Source organism: Triticum aestivum, chromosome 3A, assembly GCF_018294505.1.
Source record: "Triticum aestivum cultivar Chinese Spring chromosome 3A, IWGSC CS RefSeq v2.1, whole genome shotgun sequence".
NCBI lineage: Eukaryota > Viridiplantae > Streptophyta > Magnoliopsida > Poales > Poaceae > Triticum > Triticum aestivum.
In genome coordinates this window covers 502353296-502367652 of record NC_057800.1, presented here as the reverse complement: position 1 = coordinate 502367652, position 14357 = coordinate 502353296, and the positions used below count along the sequence as shown (strand labels likewise).

The 14357-nt window shown below is 44.8% G+C and overlaps 1 protein-coding gene across 3 annotated transcripts; it reads right to left on the bottom strand.

Annotated features, from left to right (window-relative positions):
• Positions 1-476: 476 nt before the first annotated feature.
• Positions 477-11701, bottom strand: LOC123061864 (glutamate synthase 1 [NADH], chloroplastic). Of its 3 annotated transcripts, XM_044485146.1 has the most exons (24): positions 11404-11686; positions 11053-11146; positions 10455-10821; positions 10254-10373; positions 10058-10171; positions 9815-9967; positions 9640-9740; positions 9316-9412; positions 8763-8872; positions 8570-8673; positions 8293-8472; positions 7870-8213; positions 7695-7759; positions 7146-7615; positions 5974-6828; positions 5113-5267; positions 4833-4994; positions 3032-4561; positions 2645-2863; positions 2236-2510; positions 1824-2129; positions 1441-1708; positions 1082-1336; positions 477-987 (listed from the first exon to the last, which is right to left on the bottom strand). In XM_044485146.1, the coding sequence occupies exons 3-24, from the start codon at positions 10791-10793 to the stop codon at positions 769-771; spliced, it is 6441 nt and encodes a 2146-aa protein (XP_044341081.1). In that variant the 5' UTR covers positions 10794-10821; positions 11053-11146; positions 11404-11686; the 3' UTR covers positions 477-768. The 3 variants fall into 3 exon arrangements, with proteins under 3 accessions (XP_044341081.1, XP_044341080.1, XP_044341082.1); XM_044485145.1 differs by lacking the exon at positions 11053-11146 and having other exon boundaries at positions 11404-11701; XM_044485147.1 differs by lacking the exons at positions 9640-9740; positions 9815-9967; positions 10058-10171; ... (2 more) ...; positions 11053-11146; positions 11404-11686 and adding an exon at positions 9019-9097 and having other exon boundaries at positions 9316-9418.
• Between the last annotated feature and the right edge of the window lie 2656 nt (positions 11702-14357).

The following is a 14357-nucleotide window of genomic DNA, read 5'->3' as shown; positions in this document are numbered from 1 at the left end:
TACACCATGAAAATTTTATTAATTAGAATATGGCAATTTTATTAATTAGACTCTTGGCAAATTTGGCTTTTACAACTTTTTTTTATCTTTGGACCATGGCAATTTTATTTGACTTGTCTAGATAAAACATGTTTTTCAGATGAAGGTGTCATCAGACCAAGTATGTTGTTTCACAAATTAGAGAATGGCAGTTTTATAAAGTAGTAGCATTGCACTCGCAAATTTTGTTTCTCGCCCTTTTATGCATCGGAATTTTTTATTTTTCCATGGCATTTTTTAAAAAAGAGCCTACCTCTCTTTTTTCATTGGCGCTTCATGCGTGAACAACCGATGTAGCTGATGCCCAAAAGGAAACACGAGGGTTCGCTCGACCGCTCCTCGTTGGGAGGAGTTATCATTCGCCCAGGTTCCTCCCAGAGATGATCGCCAACTATTGGGGTTCCCATGTCACGAGTGCACACAAAAAATAAAAGTACTAGTCCATATTACCCAGACGACTTTACAACCATTGAGCAACCAAAAATACTGTACATTATTCAGGCTACAAAACCGCATTTAGGCAGCGAAGCAAAACATTATTAGCTAGACAATGAACCAACAAACAATAGCCAACCAAAATTTCCAATTGTATGCCTATCGCAAGTATAAAAGGGCTCTCTCTCTCTTTCTTTCCCTATTGAGCCCAAGCCTTAGCACAATTTGCTATCATCATCAATGGATAAAATCACCCATCCTAAATTACGTTGCTATGAATTCAGCACCACAAACCTATGTAAGGCCTGCGACATTTTGTTCATCCCTTGACAAGTACTTATCTACTGCAGCAGCAGCTTCACGCCCTTCGGTGATGGCCCAAACAACCAGCGATTGCCCGCGTCTGCAATCCCCAGCGGCAAAAACGCCATCCACACTGGTCCCAAAGTGTCCGAATTGAGCTTTGAAGTTGGAACGGTTGTCTTTCTCTAAACCCAGTTTGTCAGCGATGTTCTGCAGAGAAATAAAACGGTGAGTTGGTTGTCCCACATTTATCATCAAGATAAAACTCAGGCGTTAACAGTAGTTCAGAGTCTGCATAACTAACCTCTTCAGGGCCCAGGAATCCCATGGCAAGGAGGACAAGGTCTGCCTCGATGATCTCTTGTGATCCTTCAATCTCCTTGAATTGGAATCTTCCATCTACTTTCTCCCACTTCACGCGCACCACCTCAAGGGCCTTCAATTTTCCATTTTCATCACCAATGAAACGCTTGGTTAAGACTTCGTAAGTTCTTGGATCATTTCCAAACTTGGTAGATGCTTCCTGGTGCCCGTAGTCCACTCGGAAGACTCTAGGCCACTGCATGCAAAAACAGAATGTTGACATAAGAACTTATTCCAAGCTGGAAATGGAATGGCCAAATTCACATGTGCAAGGCAATATCCAGTTTTTTTTGCATTTACCTGGGGCCAGGGGTTGTCAGCAGCTCTCTTGCTTGGTGGCTTGGTGAGAAGCTCCAGATTTACAATGCTGCTGCAACCATGCCTAACAGACGTACCAATGCAATCTGTGCCTGTGTCTCCACCACCAATGACCACCACCTTCTTACCCTGGGCAGATATGTATCTTCCGTCCTCCAAGTTGCTATCAAGCAAGCTTTTGGTATTTGCGTGGAGAAATTCCATGGCAAAATGAACTCCAGCTAGCTCACGGCCAGGAATACTGAGGTCCCTGTTCAAGAATATCCCACATGATGTTAGCATCAAAAGATATAATGTCAGTTCTTTTGAGATCGTTGCTACTCTTGGAGTAAACTAGAAAAAAAATCCTCGTTCCAATTAGTTACCTTGGTTTTGTAGCTCCACAAGCCAAAATAACTGCATTGTTCTCAGAACGGAGACGTTCAATTGAGTACAAAGGATCACTCCCAACATTAGCATTCACCACAAATGTTACACCCTCTTCGGCCATTAAATTGACACGACGTTGAACAACACCAATCTTGTCTGTCTTCATGTTTGGTACTCCATACATCATAAGACCTCCTATACGATCCGAACGTTCAAATACAGTTACAAAATGGCCCATTTTATTTAGTTGATCAGCGGCAGCCAAACCAGCAGGACCACTGCCAACTATAGCGATTTTCTTTCTGCGAAAGGAACAGTTTATATCAGAAAGTGTAACTCAAATGTTACTATGAAACAAAAGTAAATAAATAAGGAAATAAGCCGAACTAGATGGTAAAAAAGACATACCCTGTTCTTTGAAGTGGTGGTCGTGGTACCATCCATCCCTCTTCAAAACCTTTGTCTATAATTGAGCATTCTATGCTTTTGATTGATACTGGGTTCTCAATAATGCCAAGAACACAAGAACCCTCACAGGGAGCAGGGCACACACGTCCAGTAAATTCAGGGAAGTTGTTTGTCTCTAGTAGGCGATCCAATGCTTCACGCCATCTATTCTGGTGAACTAATTCATTGAACTCTGGGATCTTATTTCCAAGAGGACAGCCAGCACCTGAGCTTTCCTGTACAAATAATCATGAAATCTTAGCATCTCAATGTCATATGTAGTCAATGACTAAACATATCAATCCTTAACCCCACAATAAATCCAACTACAATCATCAATGTTAAATAGAAAAGATAAACTCAGCGTCACCTGATGACAGAAAGGAGTGCCACAATCCATACAACGAGCAGACTGTGTGTTTAACAGTGGCCCTGGAACTGATTCAATGGCAACCTCGTTCCAATCTTTAACACGCTCAATTGGATCACGGTAAGAAACACCCTCTCGCTCATATGTTACAAAACCCCGGTACTTTTTGGCGTTGGCAACACGTGTTGGTCGGCTGGATGACTTCTCTGTTTGTATTTTCTGTAGATCAAAGTTAATCTAATTAGGCAAAAATAGAAGTTCACACAGTAGTGGCAATGTGTATCACTGCAATTTCTGATGGATAAACTTAAATGGAGAACACTATCTCTACTATAAATTCAGATTAAAAAGGTATGCAGAAGAATTATTACTTAAATCATATATTACCTTAGTTGTCACAGAAACACCATTTGCCACCTTAGGTTCCTTTGTAGGCCTAGCTGCAGCTTTTTCTGCCTTCATTTCTTCTAGAACCCTCTTATAATCCCTTGGATATACTTTTACAAATTTTGGAAGAAGACTGTCAAATTTAGAGAGTATGTCTTTGGCCAGGACACTCTCTGTGTGAAGTCGATGTTGCTCTATCATCATTTTCAAAGTGGTTACATCATCCTCTTCCTCCACATGATATAGATCAACCAACTCATTGTTACAGCGGGCACTGAATGTCCCATCAACATCATAAACATAAGCGATACCTCCACTCATCCCAGCAGCAAAATTTCTTCCTGTTTTACCAAGGATGACTACAGTACCCCCTGTCATGTACTCGCATCCATGATCACCAATTCCTTCAACCACTGTTCGAGCACCAGAATTACGAACACAAAACCTTTCTGCTGCCATTCCATTGAAATATGCTTCTCCCTTGGTAGCACCATACAGGGCCACATTACCAATGACAATATTGTCTTCTGCACTAAATGTACTGTTCCTGGGTGGGTACACAACAATCTTTCCACCAGATAATCCTTTGCCAACGTAATCATTGCTGTCTCCTTCAAGCTCAAGGGTTATTCCAGGACAGAGAAAAGCACCAAAACTCTGACCAGCACTTCCAGTGAGTTTCACATGAATGGTTCCAGGATCTAATCCCTTCATGTGATAACGTTTTGTGACTTCATGGCTAAGTGTAGTGCCTACTGCCCGATTAGTGTTCTTGATTGGAGTCTCAATGAAAACACGAACTTCCTTTTCAAGTGCAGCCCTTGATAAAGCTATAAGTTTGTTATCCAAAGCCATGTCAAGGCCATGGTCTTGCTTTTCAACACAGTACTGAGCAGCCCCAGGACGAATCTCTGCAGCTGGTTTTAAGATCAATGAGAGATCAATATTCTCAAGTTTCTCATTGCTCTTAACTACTTCTGGATCAACTTCAAGCATATCAGAGCGTCCAACCATTTCATTAATTGTACGGAGGCCAAGCTGAGCCATAATTTCTCTTAGCTCCTCAGCAAGCATGAAGAAAAAGTTAATGACATGCTCTGGCTCTCCAGCAAATTTTTCTCGGAGCACTGGATCTTGAGTGGCTATACCAACAGGGCAAGTATTGGTATGACACTTCCGCATCATAATGCAGCCAAGTGTGATCAGTGGAGCAGTGCTGAAACCAAATTCCTCTGCACCAAGTAAGCACGCCACAGCAACATCTCTACCAGTTTTTAACTGGCCATCTGTTTGTAGGACAGCTCGACCACGAAGCCCATTTGCCACTAAAGTTTGATGTGTCTCAGCCAATCCTAGTTCCCATGGAAGTCCAGCATTCTTGATACCTGTCCATCTTGATGCACCGGTGCCACCGTCATGGCCAGAAATAAGAACATGGTCTGCGTGTCCTTTTACAACACCGCTAGCTACAACTCCGACACCAGCCTCAGACACTAGCTTCACGCTGATTCGAGCTTGAGGATTTGAGTTCTACAGAGAGAAGACAGGCATGAATATCACTACATCAGCAGGTAACATTTGCAAAATGAGTTTTTCAGAAAGGAGGGTAAACCCCCAAATGGAGACACATGCATATGTGCAGGATCCATTATACCAGTTTAGCAAGTGATTCTAGCTTCTCAAGAGGGTTAGACCATCAGTGCTTTAGATAACCAATACTCCTATAATCTAGAAGTAGCAACTAACAACCATACATAAATAGGCAGATGCCTTGGCTATAGAAGAGCATCAGGTAATGTACCTTAAGGTCGTGGATAAGCTGTGCAAGATCCTCGATAGAATATATATCATGGTGAGGAGGTGGACTAATAAGCCCAACACCAGCTGTAGAATGTCTGGTAACTGCAATGTCACCGATAACCTTGTGACCTGGAAGCTCACCCCCCTCACCAGGCTTAGCACCCTATACATATAAGATACAAAAAAAAGAATAAATGCCAACCACATGACATTGAATACAGTTGCTTTCTATAAACTGAGATCATTCCAGTGATTGCACAATGCACAACATTGTCAAGTACCTGAGCCATTTTTATCTGCAGCTCATCTGCATTAGTCAGATAATAGCTGGAAACTCCAAATCGTCCACTGGCAACTTGCTTGATTGCACTTCGTTTTGGATTCATCGAACCATCAGGAAGAGGTTCCATACGAGAAGGCTGCTCCCCTCCCTCCCCTAAATTAGCAGATGGGTAAAATGAGTTTAGTTTATGAGTGAAAATAAGTACAAAGATTTGGCGATATATAATATTAACTGTTTAGGCAGAAAATATATATATAATACAAACAAATCAAAGGGTTCCAAAGAAGAACAGTGCGTGCAAGCTGTCTGCAGGTTTCTGCGCAAGCAGAAGTTAAATCTTGCTAGGAATTAGGATAATTTGCTACCAGAAGTGCATTTTCAACATCCACAGATAAATAAAAGGTTAGAAGTTAACTCTTGCTATGAACTGGAATAATTTGTTCCCAGAAGTGCATTCAACATCAACAGGAAGATGAAAAGCTTAGAAGTTAACTCTTGCTACTATGAACTGGGATAATTTGTTCCCAGAGGTGCATTCAACATCGACAGGAAGATGAAAAGCTTAGCGCATTAGGTGCAGTATATACAAGTATGTCCACGAGTAAATATGAGAGTATAGTTTTCATCTGATAGCATCAAAATAAGTAGTGCATTTCTAGACATGGTCATGTATAAAGTACTGACTTCCGAGGGCATATTTAAACAGTAGAAACATAGACACCACACTACTAGGGCAAAAATAAGAAAAAATATGTTATGCAACAAGGCTAGAGTTGATGTGCAAGTGAAGCTACTACAAGATGGTCATCACAAGGGTAACAACCAGCCAAAGGCTAAATGTCACATATGCATGAAATACCTGTGTTAGATTTGCCTCCCAGTTTGTTCATGGCCACGGCAAGGGCAGTATGTGCCTCCAACGAAATAGAACCATAACTCATTGCTCCAGTACAAAAGCGTTTCACTATCTCACTTGCAGGTTCAACCTCATCCAAAGAAATCTTGCTAGTGCTATCTATAAATTTCAGCATACCACGCAGATTGCACGCCTTGTTAAGCTCTTGAATTCGCTTAGAATATTCTTTGTATGCTTCCCGGCTGTTTACTTTAGCTGCTTCTTGTAATTTTCCCATTGCAAGAGGATCATTTAGGTGGACTTCACCATTTTTCCTCCAGTGGTAATCCCCTGGATTGGGAAGGGCTTTTGCATCTGCACTGCCAGGCGGAGGTGTTCTTGATGGGAAGGCCAACTCGTGAAGACGGAGAGCATCACGTGCAAGCATTTCGAACGTTGCACCCTCAATTCTGCTAGGAGTGCCTTCAAAACACTTGTGAATCACTTCAGAAGAAAGTCCAAGAGCTTCAAAAATCTGTGCCCCTTTGTAAGATGCAAGGGTGGATATTCCCATCTTTGCAAGAACCTTCATCATTCCATAGATGGAAGCATAAAAGTATTTTTTGACAAGTTCCTCCTTTGAGTCGGTAGGAGGAATCTTCCCATCAGTCTGCAAGCACCAAATTGCTTCAATGGCCAAATAAGGGCATATAGCATCTGCACCAAATCCAACGAGTGTACAGAAATGGTGCACTTCACGAGGTTCAGCAGACTCAACCAATAATCCTACACGTGTCCTCTCAAGATTTGCAACAAGGTGTTGATGTACTGCTCCAACTGCTAAGAGGGAACTGACAGCAACACGATCTGAAGAAAATCCTGAATCAAGAAAATACAACAAATTTCAGTATTGGAAGATATTGAGTTGCATAATAAACTTAATATACATTCCAGTTATGTCCAAGGTGACAAAGTAAGAATGTCCTTCATACAACACATTACACTGGAAACAATTGACTATCAAACAAAATTATGATCATATTTAAGTTACTATATGGTGATGTGATATGTTTGCTGGAAGCTAACGATAATAAATTGTGCACACCTGACCCATCTGCTAGAATTTTTTGTCAACTTATGAGTAATTTGTACCATCAAACAATGGGATGCAAGTATAAAGTGAATAAGTCACTGACCTCTGTCTGAAAGAACTAAAATTTTGTATCCCTCGCGTATAGCTTCCCGGGCTTCAGCACAAATTCTATCCAAAGTTTCTTCCAAGCCCTTCCTTCCAGAATTCTTCGGATAAGTTATGTCGAGCACCTTGCTGCGCCAACCACGGTAGTTCATCTTCTTGATAGATTCCATTTCATCCATTGACACCAAAGGACCTTTAAGTGCAAGGCGGTTGCATTGCTTTTCGGTTATTTCCAGCAAATCTCCTTCTGGCCCAATCATACATTCCATAGATGTAACAATCTTCTCCCTAATTGGATCGATTGGAGGGTTTGTTACTTGTGCAAACATCTGCTTGAAGTACTCAAAAGTCAGCTTCTCTCTGTTTGACATCACTGCTAGGGGTGCATCATTTCCCATTGATCCAAGAGCTTCCACTCCATCTTTCGCCATTGGCAGCAGCAACATTTCTAGGGCTTCCAATGTGTACCTGTAGTTAATCGGTTGGATCATTAGCCAGCAGAAATTGAAACATGAGTGATAGTTGACAATGTTCAATCCTTGCTTACCCAAACGCCTTTAGTGGAGTCACAATTGCATTGATGCCTACACATTCCTTGTTCTCATTTGTTTGCTACACCAAATTGTAAAAGAATATTAAAATCACCATGTTACTTATGGTTTACCAATTTTCATCACCAAACTACCCAGTGAATGAGGAAGTTAGACCACGTAAGTACTTACCGTAATAGAACCAGAAATGCTTGGAGCAACTCTGTCAGTTTCTGGGACAGATTCTACAATGTCTTTGAGGTACATCTTTTGTCGCTTGAGCCATTCTCCATACGGGTGAGCTTTAGAGTACTGTGCCTTGAGTGCTTCATCATCTACTACAGTATGGTTGTCGAAGTCAACGAGTAACATCATTCCAGGGTTGAGCCGACCCTTCCTCAACACATCTTGGGCAGGAATATCCACAACACCAACTTCACTACCCATGACCACACGTCCACTGTGGGTCACATAAAATCGACCAGGCCTAAGGCCATTGCGATCCAGGGTAGCTCCAAGGTAGCGGCCGTCGGTAACTACAGGTTGTACCCATGTTAGCTTAAGTAATCAGTTAGAAGTATGATCAGAAAAAAGAAACGGGTTTAAGTTTTTTACAAGATATGAGAGCAGGTCCATCCCAAGGCTCCATAAGGGCTGACAAGAACTCGTACAGAGCTTTCTTATCAGGTTCCATGTTTACATCATTCTGCCACGCCTCAGGGATCATCATCATCACAGCTTCTGGCAGGCTTCTTCCACCACGGATAAGGAGCTCCAGAACACCATCAAATGCACCTAGAATTCACATGTTTTTTCACACTTAGTAACTCGCAAAACCGAGATGAATTTTTATTTGCCAAGTGGAATTCATGCTGCATATTAGACTGCGGACCTGAATCTGAAGAAGTGGCATCCACTATTGGAAGAATTTTTGACATTTCATCCTGTGATAGGCCAAGCTTCTCACACTCCAAGAGACCCTCACGAGCTTTCATCCTGCCATATATACAACGTGCATATTGAGATAATTGCATCTGCCAAGAAATGGTTAATGCAAAGAGGAAAAGATTTGACAATAATATTACCAGTTTTTGTTCCCTTTGAGAGTATTGATCTCTCCATTGTGGCCTAAGACACGCATTGGCTGTGCACGATCCCAGCTGGGGAAGGTGTTGGTGGAGAACCTTGAGTGAACCTGTTTCAAGATATGACTTTTAGAAATCATATTATAATCATCTTTTGCAGGTATTCAAAACAGAACTTCCTTGTGAAGAACGAATTTTGTAAAAATACGTCAGCTGCGTATAATTTCATGCAAAACAGTTGGGAGCCCTAAGCTACCTCAAACCAAACACAATTTCTTCGGTCACATCCTGAAGAGTCGGCAAGCAGTCGGCCATGGCAGAACTGCAGCTGGACTCTGCAACATGGTTATCGGGTATCAACTAAGAGAAGTTTCTAGTACTTCACTTAAAGGCATCACGAAGCAGGACTGAAATAGCATATGAATAGACAGCTCAAATTTGATGTCTGCACAGGAGCGAGTCTTGATCTTACAACTGGCTTGCTATTATTGGTTCCCGTCCGCTGACTATGACCATGACTTTTTTTGTAAGAGGATCAAGGTTTCGTATTTACCAGAGCCATATAACTGGAGAAGTTTTCATGACCTATGTCCGCATAGTAGTACCCCTGAAGCTGAGACGGCATAAGCTGGCCCTTGTAGACAATGGTCCTGGAAAACCACAATAAGAAGATTTAACAATAATTACTCACATGAATACTGTAAAAATGTAATGTCCTTACATTACAGATTTCTAAAGTTTAAGAGATAGTCTAAGATTGTTTTTCATATTGATTTTTGTGTTGTTAATATTCCATTAAAGTCAGGAGCTTAATTGGGCTCCCTGATCTCAACCTCATCAGTTTGTAGTGAAAATGCAATTCAGAAGAAGTAAGGACCTTGAAGATAAAGAGCACATGTAGAAATCTCTCTCTCCTCCACGCTTGAGATTCAGCGCGGCCCGGATAGATACAATTGAAAGCCTCCTCAGGATAAACAACTGTGATAATTGATGGGTTAGTTGAGAGGAAAGCTCATTACATGTGTTGAGAGAAAATTAAACTCATGGAGGACCTGCTGTTCGAAGTCGGCCTTCGAGTTTGGACTCTTGGTGAGGAAAACCTGTTCAATCGCTGGTTCAGTGTCGAGAGCAGCTTGGCCCAAGTCTGAATTGTCAGTGGGAACCTGGCGCCACCCAAGTATCGAATGTCCTAGCGACTCCGCGACCTGCGTGAATAAAAAAAATCCAAGGCATAAGCTTATCATCGCAGACTCGCCTCACACGCTGTCTAATTGTCTATACAGCAACCAACCAACCTTTGTAAACTCAGTTTTGCTCCTCTCGCGACGCTTCTCATCGGTTGGCAGGAAGACCATTCCAACAGCATACTCACCTGGTGGCGGTAACTCGAAACCGGCATCCTTTGTCACCTGCGGCAATAGCAGAGCAACACCCAAGATGAATAACTCTGTCAGGGAAAACTGAGTTTGCTTGCAATTTTCGTTGATTCACCTCTCGGAAGAAGTTGTGTGGTAGAGCAACGAGAATGCCGGCACCATCACCAGTGTTTTTCTCACAGCCGCAGGCACCTCGGTGTGCCATTCTTTCAAGCATCTGAATGGCATCGACGACCTGTAAAGTAAATCACATCCAAATCAGTATCTCAACTGGAAGAGAGAAGCTGCAGCGGTGTCCTTGGTGCAAAGAACTCACGGTCGCCCGGTTGTCAACGCCCGACAGCTCGGCGACGAAACCAACGCCGCACGAGTCACGCTCGAACGCCGGGTTGTAGAGCCCAATGCTGCTCTCGGGTAGCAGAGACATGGGCCGTATCGACTCTGCGTCGCGCGCCGCGGCCCGAGGCGGGCATGGCGCGACGCGTTCCTCAATGCGGTGCGCGCCGCCGAGGAACCCGCCGCCCTCCAGAGACATGGCGCCGTGCGCCTGCCTCGCGGAGCGGCCATGCGCGGACGCGGCGTGGCTGCGCCGGGCCCTGCGGCCGACGCCCGTCGGCGCCGCGTGCTTCAAACCAATCCCCTGCGCCGTCGGCATGGCTGCACCCCACGCCTCAGCCTATCACCTGTCATGCAACAATCAACCATGCGACGAGCATTAGAGGGCGCGCATAAACCAATCTCCTACTACTACAAGGGAGCAAACCGAAAAACAGTGGAAATAAACAACAAGAGAAAATCAACAGCGGAAAGCTGAAAGTTGTCCCCTTCCCCACATGTCGCGACCAAAAGCAAAGAGAAACAAACAGCCTGCGCCACGCTGGGCGCGATGGAACAGAGAGGGAAAAAATAATCACCAGACCAGACGCCTCAGCGACGGGGGCCGGCCAGAGACGAACAGATCTACCAACCGCCGCGCGGCGCCGCGCAGAGAGATTCCGCCGCCGCCTCCTGGACACGGGAGGAAGATTCAGAGACCGCACGCGCGCGCGGGCTGGCGCGGAATCGAAACCAACACCGGCGGCAGATCGAATAATAAAAATAAGCGCAAACGGGCGCCACCTACTACGCACGCACGCACGCGCGCGCGGGCAGAGCCAAACTAGTTGCTCTCTCTCCCTATGCTTCCATCTACCTATCCATCCACGAGGCCACCTACGGATTCTCGTCGTGGCAAGAGCTGGGAGGGACGCAGGACGGACGGGTACCTCTCGGTCTTATAGCGCTCTCAGCCGCCTGGGCTGGGCTGGGGACGATGATGGGACCGATGCGCGCGATCTCGCAAGTGCCGCCGCCTGCCGCGGGTCTCGTGTCCCTCGCCGGGTGGCCGGCGGGTAGCGACGGGGAAGGGCGAGCGGACTCGTACGTGCGTGCGTGCGGATTGGGAGCGCGCCGCCTCTCTCGCCTCCCTCCTCTATCTCTCTCTCCCTGCCTGACCTCTCCTCCGATTCTTGGGGCGTTTAAGGCGATGCGCGGCCCTGCATTTATAGAGGCGGAGCTCGCCCGCCCGCCGTGCCTGCCAACCCCTCCCTCCCTCGTCCCCACACACCCACTATATTTCCGGCCCCTGTGTTTGTGCTGCCCCTCGAAATCTCGTTTTAGCAATTGTTTTCTGCCTCCTCCTCCTGCTCTTTTGTTACAGGTCGTTGCCAACCGACGGTATCTCCCGTATTTGCGTATCCGCCCCCGGGCACAGCGAGAATTCCGGGTCACGTGTGGGCTGCGGCCTTTTGGCGAGGCCGTCGTGCGACTCCCTTTATCCCCGAGGACTCGTGAGGAAGAATCTCTTTGGACACCCATTTTTTTTTCAGAAAAAACGGGGAGGAGTTGGTTCGTGCTTCCTCCTAGTCCCCGTTGGCGTTGCTCCAGTCCAAACGAGCGGGTTCGGGCCCGTGGCCAGATCAGCCGCGACCGCGACCTGCGGCCGCGCCCCGCCCCACGACGGGCGGGCGCGTGGGGGCCACGTCCGGCCGCTGATCGGACGGCCCGGCCGCGGCAGCCGCAGCCGCTCACGCGGAGAGCCACAACCGCTTTGGCGGTTAGTAGCACCCGGTTTCTTTCTTTTCTTATCTTATTATCTTATTATTATTACGGTATTTATCTACTGCCTTTATCTGCTAATTTAATCTCTGATTGATGGGTGGATTTGAATTTCTACCCCACCTCTGTATCTGTAGGAAGGGAAAGAAAATCCGGATCCGGTCGTCTCGTGGCGTTTTAATTCGCCCGATCATGCAGCTCCGCCTACCTCGTCGAGGGGGCGGCCTTGCAAGGCAGGCTGGGCCCACGTGTCGGCCGAGGTAGGTGCTTTCTGGGGAAAGCTTCTTCTGCACGTGTCCATTGCCACGATGGATTCTTGGGAAAAAGCTACGTGCACTCGTTTGTGGATCTTGGTGGCTGCTGCGCTAAGGCCCCTCCCAATGCTCCACCTTATACAGATGCTAAGCTTTTCACATAGACAAAAAATCTGATGTGACAAGTTATTTAAGAGGAGAGATATGAATGTGGTGACCACAGGAAGAACCAATGCTAAGCGCGTGAACCAGACAAAAAATTTAAAGGAAAGGAGCCCACCAATACATGAAGAGCTTTAGTTGCTAAATCATTAAATGAAGCAAGCTTAGCAACCATAAGCTAAGCACCTATGCATTGGAGAGTATAGTTGTTAAGCTATTTAATGTGCTTAGCATCTCATCTAAGCACACATGCATTGGCAGCAGCTTAAGACTAGCCACGATGGGAGTAACTTCAGCAGTAACATCGAGTCCAACTCAGTAAATTTGTTTATGTGGCAATGCTTAGGATTGGGTCTTGTCCATCACATCATTCTCCTAATGATGTGATCTTGTTATCAACGACATCCAATGTCCATGGTAGGATACCATAACCATCTATTGATCAACAAGCTAGTCAACTAGAGGCTTACTAGGGACATGTTGTGGTCTATATATTCACACATGCATTACTGTTTCCGGTTAATACAATTATAGTATGAACAATAGACAATTATCATGAACAAGAAAATATAATAATAACCATTTTATTATTGCCTCTAAGGCATATCTCCAACAATCTCTCACTTGCTATACCGGGATCACTTTGGTACCTCCCTACCAAACTTATGGCAAGGTTCACATCAGGTCTAGTACACAGCATGTCATACATAATAGAGTCTATGGCTGAGACATAGGGAACGACACTCATCTTTTCTCTATCTTCTGCCGAGGTCGGGCATTGAGCTGTGCTCAATCTCACACCTTGCAATATAGGCAAGAACCCCTTTTTGGACTGATCCATATTGAACTTCTTCAATATCTTGCCAAGGTATGTGCTTTGTGAAAGACCAATGAGGCGTCTCGATCTATCTCTATAGATCTTGATGTCTAATATGTAAGCAGATTCTTCAAGGTCCTTCATTGAAAAACACTTATTCAAGTAGGCTTTTATGCTTTCCAAAAGTTCTAATTTCCCATCAACATTATGTCATCCACATATAATATGAGAAATGCTATAGAGCTCCCACTCACTTTCTTGTAAATACAAACTTCTCCATAAGTCTGTATAAACCCAAACGCTTTGATCATTTCATCAAAGTGAATGTTCCAACTCCGAGATGCTTGCACCAGCCCATAGATGGAGCGCTAGAGCTTGCATACCTTGTCAACATTCTTAGGATTGACAAAACCTTCTGGCTGCATCATATACAATTCTTCCTTAAGGAAACCGTTGAGGAATGCCGTTTTGACGTCCATTTGCCATATGTCATAATCATAGAATGTGGCAATTGCTAACATGATTCAGACGGACTTCAGCTTCGCTACGGGTGAGAAGGTCTCATCGTAGTCAACCCCTTAAACTTGTCGATAACCCTTAGCGACAAGCTGAGCCTTATAGACGGTCACATTACCATCCGCGTCAGTCTTTTTCTTAAAGATCCACTTATTCTCTATGGCATGCCGATCATTGGGCAAGTCCACCAAAGTCCATACTTTGTTCTCATACATGGATCATATCTCGGATTTCATGGCTTCAAGCCATTTGTTGGATTCTGGGCCCACCATCGCTTCTTCATAGTTTGAAGGTTCACCGTTGTCTAACAACATGATTTCCAGGACAGGGTTGTCGTACCACTCTGGTGCAGAACGTGTCCTCGTGGACCTAT

Excerpts from the sequence above, each read along its gene's own strand:
- LOC123061864 (XM_044485145.1), bottom strand. The coding sequence starts at position 10,793 with ATGCCGACGGCGCAGGGGATTGGTTTGAAGCACGCGGCGCCGACGGGC. Across the intron at positions 9,741-9,814 it reads AGGCCGACTTCGAACAGCAG|TTGTTTATCCTGAGGAGGCT; the intron begins GTCCTCCATGAG and ends CAATTATCACAG. Across the intron at positions 1,337-1,440 it reads CTGACAACCCCTGGCCCCAG|TGGCCTAGAGTCTTCCGAGT; the intron begins GTAAATGCAAAA and ends TTTTGCATGCAG.